The sequence below is a fragment of the Triturus cristatus genome, chromosome 2_1, assembly GCF_964204655.1.
Source record: "Triturus cristatus chromosome 2_1, aTriCri1.1, whole genome shotgun sequence".
NCBI lineage: Eukaryota > Metazoa > Chordata > Amphibia > Caudata > Salamandridae > Triturus > Triturus cristatus.
The window spans coordinates 1156575599-1156589478 of NC_140581.1; the positions used below are offsets into that span (position 1 = coordinate 1156575599).

Genomic DNA, 13880 nt, shown 5'->3' on the forward strand with positions numbered 1-13880 from the left:
AGCAATCAGCTGGGCTGGGGCCCCCTGTCCTCTGATGGCCCGCAAATGTGGCTGGGTCTGCCGACCCAAGGGTTCTGTGGAAGCAATGTACTGCTGGTATGTTGCAGACACCCCTCAATGGCCATTGATGCAAAGTACCACTGGCACAGTCCAAGCACAAGCTGCGGCTGGGGTTCACACGGGCTGTGCTGATGCTGCAGGCCCACAGGGAGAAGAGGACTCCGATTATCAGGTTTCAAGAGGCATCGGGGGGGGGCCCTGCTGGTATATGGCACCAAAGAAAGCCAGGGGCGCCTCTGCTCAGTGCTGGAGGAAACGTGGGGGCAGAGTGGGCTGCACCTGTGCAGCCGCCTTGTGACCTCCTGTATGGCCGCTGCACCTCCCGGCACTATGGGGAGCCTGTTGTCAGAATGAGGTTGCCCAAGTCACTGGCCCCGGAGTGTGACTTCTGTGCCGGGGTCACTGTCGGTAGGGCTAAAAAAGTGAGGAAGAGCGGAGAGGTGCTGGGGGCCGCGAAGATGCTGCACGGCCGACTTCAGCTGGTGTCTTCCCCCCCAATGCTTCTGCAGGCCCTCTTGTAGGCACGGGAGGCTCCTCCACTCGGTCGCGGCAGCTGGGCTGCGGTTTGGACAGGGACGGCTGTGGGAGGGGGGCACGGGACGTCTGGTGCCAGGTCAAGTGGGGCCCCATGGCTTGGAATGCAGCGCCGCCATCCCCAAGGTTGCTTCGGCATGCAGAGCTCTCCTAGTAGGCAGCCATCTTCGACGGTGACCAAACCACACCCAGAAAAGGCTGATTCTATCTTTGAATGTGTTAAGCAGAGTGAAGCCACGGCACACTCTTTGGGTTTTTCTGCTAAGCTGCTTCATTACTAAGTCAGGAAATTTCCAGGCAACCCCCCCAGAGGGTTGGTGTACAGATCATGCCTATCACTCCAACTCCCACTGCAGTACCCCAATTCATTTGTGGCAACGGACTGTGATTTGGCAGGCATCTGTCCTCTCTGTCCCCTACCCCTGCAGTATCAGCCTCCAAGCTGCTTTAGTTTGCGATTAGTGGCACACAGCCACTGTGTGGGAGGCAAGATCTAGCACTTTTTGTCTGGTGGTGACCAATCGCACCCGGCAGAAGAGTCCCCTATACTGTGCTGCAGAGTAATGAACTACCTTTTCCTTCTGCCTTGCTGCACCTCTTTCCCCACATGACAATGGATCTCAGAGGATCACCTATCCATTCAGATGCAATAGTTTTACTCATGAAAGGAGCCGTTGAAAGTGTTGTGGACTTGGAACTGGGGTCGGGTTGGTACTTTCGCTATTTCCTAGTGCTGAAAAAGAATGGAGGACAGCAGCCAGTCTTAGATCTTCGTCCTCTGAATACATTTCTATAACAAGACAAATGTTTACGCTGGCCCAATTTCTGTCTGGGATGCTGGTACAGGTTCTCATAGAGAACATTGCTTTAACAAGCAGAGTGGAGTGGCATCCTATGTCCTATGACAAGAAGTTCTGTACCATTGATGTTGGCTGGAGCATCAGGCCATCTCTCTGATAGTGAACCACCTGGCAAGATCTTTGAATGCAGGAGCAGACAAGCTCAGTTGGCCGAATATGGTGGATCGCGAATGGCATCTACATCCTGAGGTGGCACAGGCCATCTTCCAACAGTGGGAGTGGGAGGACCCTGGCTAGATTTTTTCACCACCGTTTATCTTGCAGTGTTAAAACGTTTACTCATTGAAGTTCCTGCACAAACCCTTGTTAAGAGATGCATTCCGGCTGGAGTGGAACACAGACCTCCTGTATGCATTCCTGTCCTCCGACTCTCCATCTCAATGTTCTAAGAAGATCAGGAATTACCAGACATAGGTCATCCTAGCTGCTTCAAATTGGGCCAGTTGAGTGTGGTCTCAAAACATCTTGGCATGCGTGGCTGTCCCCCAATCAGGCTTCCATTTCTGGAGGATCTTCTGTCACAGCAGCTTGACAGGGTTCTTTACCCGAGCCTGCAGAGTCTACACCTCCATACTTTGAAGACCGAGCTGCAATTGACTGTTTGATCTAATGTTTGAGATTGTGAATGTCATCCTTGCAATCAAGCGTCCTTCTACAAAGATCATTAATGCCAGGCACTAAAACAAACTTGTGTCCAGGTGCAGAGTCACCAAGACTGACTCTGCACAAGACAAAGTGTTGGATGTTTCATTGTTTCGTTTTTGGTCCAGCAAGGCCTTTCACTGGGCACTATTAAAGGTTGTCGGTCCTTTCCTCCTTTGTTTGCTAGACCATCTATTCCTGTTTAAATTACCTGTTGTGATGCTATTTTCCTAAAGGTTTGGTGCACATGTTCCCTCCCAAACCGTTTGATGCCACAGAGGTACCTTACCTTGGCCTTGACTTTTCTCATGTGTACTCCCTTTGAGCCGAAGTACACCTATTCATTTTGACTCTTAACAACTGTCTTCCTCATTGCAATCACTTCAGCTCATCGCATCAGTGAAATCTAGATGATGACTTCACAACCACCCTTCATAACCTTTGTTCTGGAAAAATTGGTGCTGTGGACTCTATCAGGTTGCAGGGTCCCCGATGTTCATAAAGACAGACATCACCTACATGTTGTATGTGAACTAGCAGAGGTGACAAAACACCATGTTATCTTTTAAATACCTTTTTTTGTTTTTTTTGTTTTAACTTTGCAGGCCATCATGGAAATACTCCTTAGCAGTTGGCAAGTGTCCCCATTGGGTGGACAAATGCACTCAGCTTTACAATGGGACACTGTCACAAGTGAGAGAACAACCAATTACAGCTAGACACTAAATCTCTGGGATCAGCCAAATCCAGACCTCTTTGCACTGGGAGCTGTACACAAAAAACTGATTCTTCCCTTCTTGTCAATCAGAATTGAGAGGGGGTAGTTTTCAATTGCATTGTACAAGACTTGGCTTATGCCTGTCCACTGCTTCCTTTTATCCTGCGAGTTATCAGCCGACTCAATAACTTTCATTATCATCCTGCAAGACCCATCCTAGCCTTGTCAGTTTTGGTTCGCACACCTGCTTTATCTCTCAGAAGTCCCCTGCTTCCCATTAGGTGAGCAGGTGGATCTTCTGACTAGGTACAAAGGACAAATACTCCACCATGACATTTCTCACAACTTATTAGTCCAGCTCCTCAGCACTGGGATTTTGCCAGCTTAGCGATATCTCCCAACTAATGACAGACATTTGCACAGACGAATAACTTTGATTACCAAGACATACCTAGCTAAATGGAAAGAGTTCTCTGAGCACTCAAAGAATTCTGACCTTGAGGTCGTGGTATCAACAGTTCTTTATTGGGTTTCAAATCTCCACTTTCGCCCTTATACTTGAACACGTGTTTAGTCTGTTGCTGTAACCATAACGCAAAACAAAAACGCAGCAAAAAGCTGGGCGTGAGTGCTTGCAGTGTTCAACACTCCGTCCATCATCCCCTTTGGTTTTGCTTTGTTCGCCCTACGTTGGCAGGGTATGCCCAGACGTGGGTCCCTTGCTCACTTTGCCACTGGATTCAAGATAGCCTGGCTGATGAGGGTTATGAACCCGAAACCGGTTCATAGTTGTTTACAGTTGATCTGACTAGATCTTCTATACAAACCAGCTCATTATAAAGCATACAAGGCTAATTCCTCAATTAATCAGCTGAACACATAGAACGAGCCCTGATGAAGTCTGCCGTTATGGTTACGCAGAATCAAAGGAGATGATGGACGGAGTGTTGAACATTGCAAGCACTCCCCCCCCCCCCCCCCCAGTCAGCTGATCTGGGTTTAATCCATCATTCTTTAGCTCACTCCACCTCCCCAGTTCAGACATGGCCATATGCAAATCAGTCTGACCCTGTGCCTTATGGTAATAGTCCAGCCCGAACTGCCAAGTCATGTCTTCCCTGGACCGGAAACAAGCATCCTGGGACCGGTTTCGAGTTCGTAACCCTCATCAGCCAGGCTATCTTGAATCCAGTGGCAAAGTGAGCAAGGGACCCACGTCTGGGCATACCCTGCCAACTTAGGGTGAACAAAGCGATACCAAAGGGTATGATGGACGGAGCGCTTGAGCAAATCAAACACCCCAAGTCAACTGATCTGGGTTTAATCCATCATTATTCTTTTCCATCATTATTCTTTAGCTCACTCCACCACCCCAGTTCAGACATGGCCATATGCAAATCAGTCTTGACCCTGTGCCTCATGGGAACAGTCCAGCCCGAACTGCCAAGCCAGGTCCTCCCTGGACCGTAATCAAGCATCCTAGGACTGGTTTTGGGGTTTCACCCCTCTTCAGTCAGGATAGCTTGATTCCAGTGGCACAGTGAGCCCAGGACCCACGTCTGGGCATACCTGGCGCACTTAGGGCGAGAAAGCAAAAGACACACAATTGATGGATGGAATGCAGAACAAATCAAAACATTCACCCCCAGTCAAGAGAAACCGGTCCCAGGATACTTGTTTTGGTCCAGGGAGGACCTGATGTGGCAGTTCGGGCTGGACTGTTCGCATGGGGCACAGGGTCAAGACTGCTTTGGATATGGCTGTGTCCAAACTGGGGTGGCGTAGTGGGCAAAAGAACGATGGATTTAACCCAGATCTTTTGAATGGGGGAGAATGTTTGCATTGTCAGCATTCCGTCCATTTGTTTGCTGGTACACTTTTCGTTCTAAGTGGGATGTGTATGCCCAGACGTGGGTCCCTTGCTCACTGTGCCACTGGATTCAAGCTAGCCTGGCTGAAGAAGGGTGACATACCCTGAAACCGGTACAAGGATGCTTGTTTCCGGTCTAGGGAGGACCTGACCTGGCAGTTCGGTCTGGACTGTTCCCATGGGGCACAGGGTCAAGACTTATTTGCATATGACTGGGTCCAAACTGGGGTGTCAGAGTGGCCAAAAGAACTATGGATTTAACCCTGATCTTTTGACTGGGGGAGAATGTTTGCATTGTCAGCCTTCTGTCCATCATTTGTTTGCTGTAACACTTAGTCTATGCACCGCATTTACATCTGCAGCCAACACATACTACAAATGGAGTATGTTACTTACCCTATAAGCATCTATTCATAACTTGTGGTGCTGCAGATTCAAATGCACCCTCCGTCTCCCTGGTAGGTATTAGTTGGTGACAAATACATAGAGCTATCAGCATGTTCAACAGTAAATGCTAACTTAGCAGACTATATCCTTGCTTTCTGTATGGCAGGAAAAAACATTACAAATTACAATCTAACAAAGAAGCCATTGAACATGCAAAGTACCTCGAGGAGCAGGAGATACGTCGACCATAAAACTTCATTGAGAAAAACAACTTGCAGAGTCTGAGCCCAACACTAGACTGCAGGAGTGTGCATAGCATGTGAATCTGCAGCACTACTCACTACGAATAGATGCCTACAGGGTAAGTAGCATACTTCTTATCCAGCGTTGGTATCTTTCATAGATTCACATTCAACCCTCTCTCCTCCACATCAAAGCTCACCACTTTCATGTACGAAATGAAAATGGGATTTATCATGCGCACTAATACCCGGAGGTGTCTAGGCGCTGCGGCTCAAATCTGAAGTGTGAGCCTGCATGGAAGAAATGAAAAAGAAGGGCCATTATATGTTAAAAGCAAAGTTTTTAGGGATTCTGTCTTCAGTCCTATTGGGAGTGAGTTCCACAGCTTCACTGTCCCTGCCACGAAACTCCTCCCCCCCAGTTGCCATTTTGACTTTAGGGACTGCAAGATTGGCGGACGTTGCCGAGCGGAGCTCCCTACCAGGGACATACCACTGAAATTTGTCAGGAAAACCGGTCCGAGTCCATGGAGTGCTTTAAAGGCAGTATAGAGGGCCTTGAATTCGGTCCTTCTTTTTACCGGTAGCCAGTGTAAGGAGGGTAGAGCATGTGCTACCGATTGCTGTTTAGGGATATCGAGCAGCAGACGGGCTGCTGCATTTTGTAGGACCTGCATTTTATTGAGGAGATGGGTACGTATGTTCTGGGAAAGTCTGTTGCAATAGTCCAGTCTGGACAGTATGAGTGCTGTCACCACCGCTCTTTCTGGAGCTCTAGCGGAATGAAGGGAAGGATCTTTCTGATGATTTTAATCAAAAAGAGGCATGAGGAGGTAATAGCGTTAATTTGCCCCGCAAATGATAGTTTGGACTCAAAAATGACTCCGAGGTTTTTTACTTTATTGCTCGGAGTGGGAATTTCGCCCATTTTCTGTGGCCACCATTTGGGACCCCAGAAAGAGGTATTGTTTCCAAAAAGAAGCACCTCGGTTTTTCCTGCATTCATTTTGAGGCAGTTTTGGGCCATCCACAGCCCAACCTTGCGCAGGCATTCTTGTAATCTTGGAGCGGTGTCCGTATGGTCTCCAGCGAAGGACACCACGATTTGTGTGTCATCGGCGCATGGCACTGTTTTGAAGCCAAACGATTTGATGAGCAAGCAGAGGGGAATAACATATAAATGAAGAAGTGTTGGACTCCGTGAGGAGCCCTGTGGCACTCAGCAGGGCAAGGTGAACCAAGATGAGCAATGCCCCTCGAGCTCCACCTACTGTTCTCTGTCAGTGACAAAGTACTTTAGAAGGGCCAGAGCCTTGCCCCTGACTCCGATGGAAAAAAGGCGACTAACAAGCTGGTTATGGTCAACCGTGTCGAAGGACGCCGAGAGGTCCAATAGGATCAGTGCTGCCTTCCCGCGTTTATCAAGAACCTCTCTAATTTCGTCTGACACATTTATCAGGGCCAGCTCGGTGCCATGTTGACTTCTGAAGCCATACTGTGCACAATCCAATAACTTGTTATCCTCCAAGAACTTGTTAAGTTTTGTGTTCATGGCCTTCTCGATGATCTTAGAGGGCAAGGGAAGCTGTGAGATAGGCCGGTAGCTGTTCGCGTCTTGACATTCCAAGCATGATGGCTACATGTCACTGGCATGTGAGGGAAAATGGAGTTTAGTGCTCACTCAACTCTTTGACTGGAGTTTTCTTCTTTTCCAGTGAGGTGATTGTGCACTAAAATGGCACTGCATGCAGCCTTTCAAACATGTTAAAATTTATAGTTCTCTCAAAATCATTGTCACTGGGTTGCAAGAGGCAGAGGCAGGCACGACTCCAAGTAAAACAGTATCTTTATTAAAAAATAATAGTAAGTAAAGGGAGGGAGACAAGCCACATCCTGGCACACCCAAAGTCACCGTCCAACTTCCCACCGAAACTTCGATTGCCCTGTACTCCACATTCTAAGAGTTGGGAGTGCGGCTCACGAGCTGGCAGGAATATAGATATAACACATCTCCCTGGTTCCACCCAAAGCATAAGAAATGTATCCATAACATAAAATATTTCACAAGAAGAAAATAAAAAATAGAAACAAAAGAAGGATAAAAAATAAGAATTACAAAGTAAACAAATTCTCACATACATAGTGGGTGTGAACTCTTAATTCGTAATAAAATCATTTAACTACTTTGGAAATTTGCAAATGAGCTTGGCTCGCTGAGTAGATGCATCAGTCACAAACTGATTACTATTCTAAGCCTCTTGACCTTTGCCTACATTGCTCCCCTTCTCTCCTTTCAGCCCTCAAAAGTCAGTGCCACAAGCACTGCAGTTTCCTGCACTTTGACAACACGTGCCACATTCCACCATTGACCATTACACAGTTCCACTGCACTGCCATCCTTACTCGCTTCCTCCACCAAATAAGAAAAACAAATTTCAGCCTGCCTTTCATCACTTTGCACGCTGGTGCCTTGACACACTCACAGTCTCCTTTAACCAGATTTTGTATCTAAGTTTCTCTGACCTGATCAAAATAACCTACTTAACTAAGACGGTTTAAAAAGATCATATGCTGTCCTCCCTCTCAAAGCTACAATAGGAGAAACACCTGCAACACTATGTGGAATGTTGCGATAAGATCAGAACATTGCTTGGGCTGCATCAGCAACATTCATTCCAACAACCACAGCACCTGTGATGCATTCCGACACCAAACAATGCATCCTTTCCTCTTGACCATTGCTTTTTAGGTGATCTAGACTGCATCTTTTGTGCTTGATGCCCGCACCCTGTAAGAATTCCCTCATCTCTGTAGACTTAAATTGAACACAGTTGTCCGAGACACGCTGTATGGGAAGCCCTTCCCTCGCAAAAACATCCATAAGAAAAGTGACAACCCACTTTAGTACTCGTCTCACTCACACATTTCACCTCCATCAGTTTGACAAAAAATCCACCAGAACAATAATAAACCATTGCGCACTCTGTAAAATATGAAAGGGCTCCAAGTAATCAATGCAGATTTTATCCCAAACCTTCTCCGGACAACCCACTACACTCATTGGCGATTAAACACCTCAAGCTTTTGTCATTCTGAGAACCTGTGGAACACTTCACAACCACATCCTCCACATCTCTATCCATCCCAGGCCACCAATAGGTTTCTCTTAGCCTTTTCTTATTAAGGGTCATACCCAGGTGACCTTCATGAGTGAGAGACCAACTTGTCTGACTTGAATAACCCAGACTCCACAGATAACTCTGTTGGGACCTTGCTGTAGGATTGCAACTTCACCAGAATATGCTTCTTCCTAGGCCAACCATCTGTCATGTGTTCCATATCTTTCCTAAAACCTTATCAAGATCCAGAGCTCTCCTCCATTCCGGTTTACTTACTCACTTCTCTTCACTCCAGTCCACATTAGCCATCAAACAGTCCTCATCCTGTTCATCCTCCAGACTCACATCAACATTTCCCGGGAGGCAAGGAAGTCTAGAAAGACAATCTGCCTTCTTTTTACTTCCCCAGGTATATATTTAACATCAAGCGTGTGGCTTAATGGCTAAGGCGGCCGACTTTGAAGCCGGGGGAACTAGGTTAGAGTTTGTCGGAAGGTTCAAACATTCTGTGATCTGGGCAAATCACTTAATCTCCTGTGCCTAAAAAAGGAATGTGTTCCTCTGTAATGCAGCTGGTGCCCATGTAAAGCGCTGTGATACTTTTGGGTCGAGTTTGCGCTATATATAACCACAAACAAACCAATTATGCACCAGAAGCTTCACGCTTACTCTGACCAACCTTGCAGTAGCTTTAGTTGAATGAACGTTGGAACCACTGATGATAGGCAGTAGTGGTTTATGATAGGTTCTTAGCATGAATTTAATTCCCCACACATTTGCCTTATATTTGTCAACTTCCAGGTGGAAGTGAGCCTTTCCCACTCAATTCCAGAATACAGTCTCTCTTGAGGCTTCACAGTTCGCGAGGCATACGCAACCACATGCTCAGATTCTCTTCCGCCTTGGGACAGAACAGCCCCCAAACCAACATTACTCTCATCCACCATGATCACCAATGGCTTTCTTGATTGATATGGACTGAGAAGTGGTGCAGTAGACAACTTTATTTCCCCACCTCCTGAAATGCAGTTTCTTGAGATTGACACCACACAAACCTGCCTTTTTCTTCAAAAAGAGTATGTCGTGGTTTAACCTTGGTGGCAAAGTTCTGAATAAACTTTGTATAGTACTCAGACATTACCAGGAAAACATGAAGTTGCTCTCTGTTCTCCGGGGTTCCCGCTTCTTCAATGGCTTTAATCAACCCTACAGTACAAGCCTTTTTTTAATTGGCAACTTTATATTTTTACTTAAGGAAATATACCCGGCACTCCAATAATTTAATGCTATTTAGTGACATATATTTAAAAGGTTTGCTGGAAGAACTTTTTTTACTTGTTCACAGGTTGCACAAATACACAAGAAAGTTATTTATGTTCAGTGGTTTAATAATCTCATTGACAACATGTAAGTTCCATTTCAATTTTTACAGAAAGAAAGCAAAATTATTTATACAAGGACTAAACACTTTGATGATTGCGTGACCAAGTCCAAATAGTACAGCTGTTTTCGGTGAACAGCCGACACGTGTTTCGTCTCACAAGTGACTTTTTCAAGGCCGTATGACAGTAAAAAACATATGTTGAATTTTCATTTACTGAGACTTAGTTGCCCAACCTACACTGAGTGTCAAAAAAGAAAAGACAAGAAAAATGTAGAAGTGGGCATACATGTATAAGCCCATAGGTGAGGGAAAAAGGTAGACAAGTGGATGGTAAACAAGCAATGATTAAGGAATTAAGAGTGATGTAAAGGCATGCAGATTGAGTGATAAAGAAAGCTCCCTTAGTTTCACATATTGGCTAGAAAGTAAACGGTCCAAGCCGTAAAGGAAGAAAGAAAGAAAAAACAACAAAAAATAAAAATTAAGAGGAATACACCAACTGTGGTAAGTCTCACTACTAAATTGCTAAATCAAGAGGCTGACTGTAAACGTATAAACTCGAGGTTGAAACAGGTAAGATACGAGGCGAATGACGCGTAGACAAATGAGCGGTCCAGAGAATCTCTAGATATCCCACTTAGCTGCTATATATTTCTAGGAAGTGAGAACAAGAAAATAAGTATGTTAGAATGGGAAGTCCCTGGGTCCATCGTTACAAAAAGAGGAGAAATTGCTTCCTCTTAACACTCGGGACTTACATTTTCAACCATAGGAAAATAATTTGTCATTGGTTTCAAATAGTAATAGAAGTATCAGCCCAATAGTAGAAGATACTGTGTGAACAATGTTTGGGCTCTCACTTTGCACTGGAAAAAAGAAACAAATAGATTTTTATAAAGGAAATGTAAACCAGCGAGTTGGGGACAGACGGACACATGTAGATTAAAAGTGTACTGTGATCACAATGTAAAGACAGTGTGTTACAGCCTGTATTTAATTCTAGACAGTACAGGTATGGAGACCAAATAACATGTGAAGAGTTGATATCTATGAGGTTCCTGAACTTCCATAGGTACATTTCAATATATTGATGTGTCCAGCACATGAGGTGGAACACAATTGTAGACCAAACTAATATTGCATAATAGACAAGTTGTCCTATTTTGTACGCAGCGTAATTTGAGTTGCGTCTAAATAAACAAATGTGTTAGATAAAGAAATGAGGGTAAAAACATTGTTCAAAATTGTAACTCCAAAGAGCGTGGACTGTGCCAAAGAATGTATGTATCAAGGCGTATTCTACTACGCTTTCATGGGTCCCATTAATGTATATTTAATACAAGCGTGAACTTGCGTTGTTCAATTTAAAAAGACATCAGCAGTCGTTTAGCAGAATTCTCATACGAAAACATTTCCTCAGTTACGGACCATGATAAGTCCCTGTAAATATAAAGGACAGATATAAGGTACACGTAACCCTCTATCTAACCAGATGTCCATACCCGTTGATTTTTTTTATGAATTTAAAATTTCTATTAAGGTATACGGCTATCGTAACCCCATCAGGAGGAATACATTCCTAATTACCTCGGTAGTTCGAGCTTCTGTAGTGGCAGACGCGTGTGTTCATGCAACTGGAATGAGCATGATGCATTCTTTGGCCCATTCGACGCTATTTAGAGTTACAATTTCAAAATATGTTTTCCCCTTCATTTCTTTATCTAACACATTTGCTTATCTAGAGGTAACGCCAATTACGTTGCAAACAAATAGGACAACTTGTCAATTATGTAATATTAATTTGGTGTATTATTTTGTAATGGACACATCCATATTGAAATTTACCTATTGAAGTTCGGGATCCTCATGGATATCAACTCTCCACATGATATTTGGTCTCCATATGTATACTGTCTAGAATTGAATACAGGTCGTGGCACTCTTGTCCTTACATTGTGATTACAGTACACTTTTGATCTAATTTGCTTGTCCGTCCCCACCCCGCTGGTTTACATTTCCTTTATAAACCATTTTTTTTCTTTTTCTAGTGCAACGTAAGAGCCCAAACATTGTTGAACAGTATCTTCTACTATTGGATTGATACTTCTATTACTATTTGAAACTAATTACAAATTATTTTCCGCTGGTTGAAAATGTACGTTCCGAGTATTAAGAGGAAGCAATTTATCTTCTTTCCTCTTTTTGTAACAATGGACCCAGAGACTTCCCATTCTAACATGCTTATTTTCTTGCTCTCACTTCTACAAATATATAGCAGTCAAGTGTGACAGCTAGAGATTCTCCGGACCATTTGTCTTCGCATCTTACGCCTCATATCTTACCTGTTTCAACCTCGAGTTTATACGTTGAAGGTCAGCCTTTTGATTTAGTAATTCAGTAGTGAGTCTTTCCACGGCTGGTGATTTACAAATATGTGAAACTAAGGGAGCTTTCTTTTATCACTCAATCTGCATGCCTTACATCACTCTTAATTCCTTAATCATTGCTGGTTTATCATCCACTTGTCTATCTTTTTCCCTCACCTATAGGATTATACATGTATGCCCAGTTCTTCACTTTTCTTGTCTTTTCCTTTTTGATACACTGTGTAGGTTGTTCAACTAATTAACTTATTACTCAGTAAATGTAAATTCAACATATATTTTTTTACTGTCATATAGCCTTGAAAATGTCACTTTTGTGACGAAACACGTGCCGGTTGTTGTCTTTATCCAAAAGCTGCTGTACTATTTGTTCTTGGAAACGCCATCATCAGTGTTTAGTCCTTGTATAAAGAATTTTGCATTTTCTTTCTGTAAAAATTGAAATGGAACTTGCATGTTGTCAATGAGATTATTAACCCATTAAAAATAAATAACTTTCTTCTGCATTTTTGCAACCTGTGAACAAGTAACACAGTTCTTTCAGCAAAACCTTATAAATATAGGTCACTAAATAGTATTCAATGATTGGAGTATCTGGGTATATTTCCTAAAGCATATTGTAGAACGAAGGCATTGTTCATTGTGTACTCGCATCCATGGTAGTGAGGTGCTATTACCCTAAATGGCACCATGATTCATTACAGTTAATTTTTACTTGCTTAGTAGTACTATCTGCCCACTAAACTTGTTTGTATTACGAGGTGCGACTTATTCTTCCACCACTACGTTCTTTGTTTGCTGTAAACTTTATATTTTTACCTTTGTTATTTAAAGCCTACTTGGATCAAGATTTAATAACAACCTAAAAGCATAACTTGGCTCTATCCATTAAGGGGTATTATTGGTATGAAACAAATAAGTAAACATAATCAAACTGCATGCGCACACATTCTTGTAATGTTTCCCTTTGCCTTTCTTTTCCAGGTCGATGATTTGTACAAACATGTGGAGGTGACAAATGTTTGTTCCGATGGAACTTTCTTCTGCCAGGTGCCCTCAGTAGGCCTAGGAAAGCTGAGTGATATTTTGCAACAAATAGAAAACTATTTTCGTTGTAAAGTACGTGGACTTTTATCTTGTTCTAATGTTCATTTATTCAAAAAGTAATTTTTGGGGGGTTGGAATTTGAAACACATTTCACACTATTTTGCAAATTATGTTCAGTGACTGTTGAAGTCACTTACATTAAATGCTGCTTGCTTGCATGTTTGTCTCAGACTAGAGCATTAGCAGAAGTATACATCTGTTATCATAGCACATCAGTGTATATTATAGATCCAGAAATTTAATACAGAATGTTGCAGAGTCTGTCTACTAATAAGTGGACTTGCGGTTCCTGCTTTACACACTTGCAGATCATCATTAAACTTTTCTGGTTTACATATTAGTTACTGTAAGCACCTACATTCACCAGCAAGCGCACTTTCTAGTGGTGAGAAAGAAGGCGTCAGGAGTGTATGTGTGTGTGTGGGGGGGGTGTCCTGTTTTGCCATGTCACAAAGCAGAAAGACTTGAATCAGGCAATATTGGTCAACTGATGCATAAGGCCGCTTTCTCCAAGAAACGTATAATTTGGCTGAAGATCCTGTTAACCGATTTAGATGTTATGCTTGCTAATTT

At 43.6% G+C, this 13880-nt stretch overlaps 1 protein-coding gene across 1 annotated transcript in view; it reads left to right on the top strand.

The window, feature by feature from the left end:
• TDRD7 (tudor domain containing 7) overlaps positions 1-13880 on the top strand; it is a 991711-nt gene that overhangs the window by 528519 nt on the left and 449312 nt on the right. The window contains exon 11 of the mRNA XM_085636595.1: positions 13185-13319. Within this exon, the coding sequence (XP_085492721.1) occupies positions 13185-13319 (135 nt within the window). The remainder of the gene's footprint in view (positions 1-13184; positions 13320-13880) is intronic.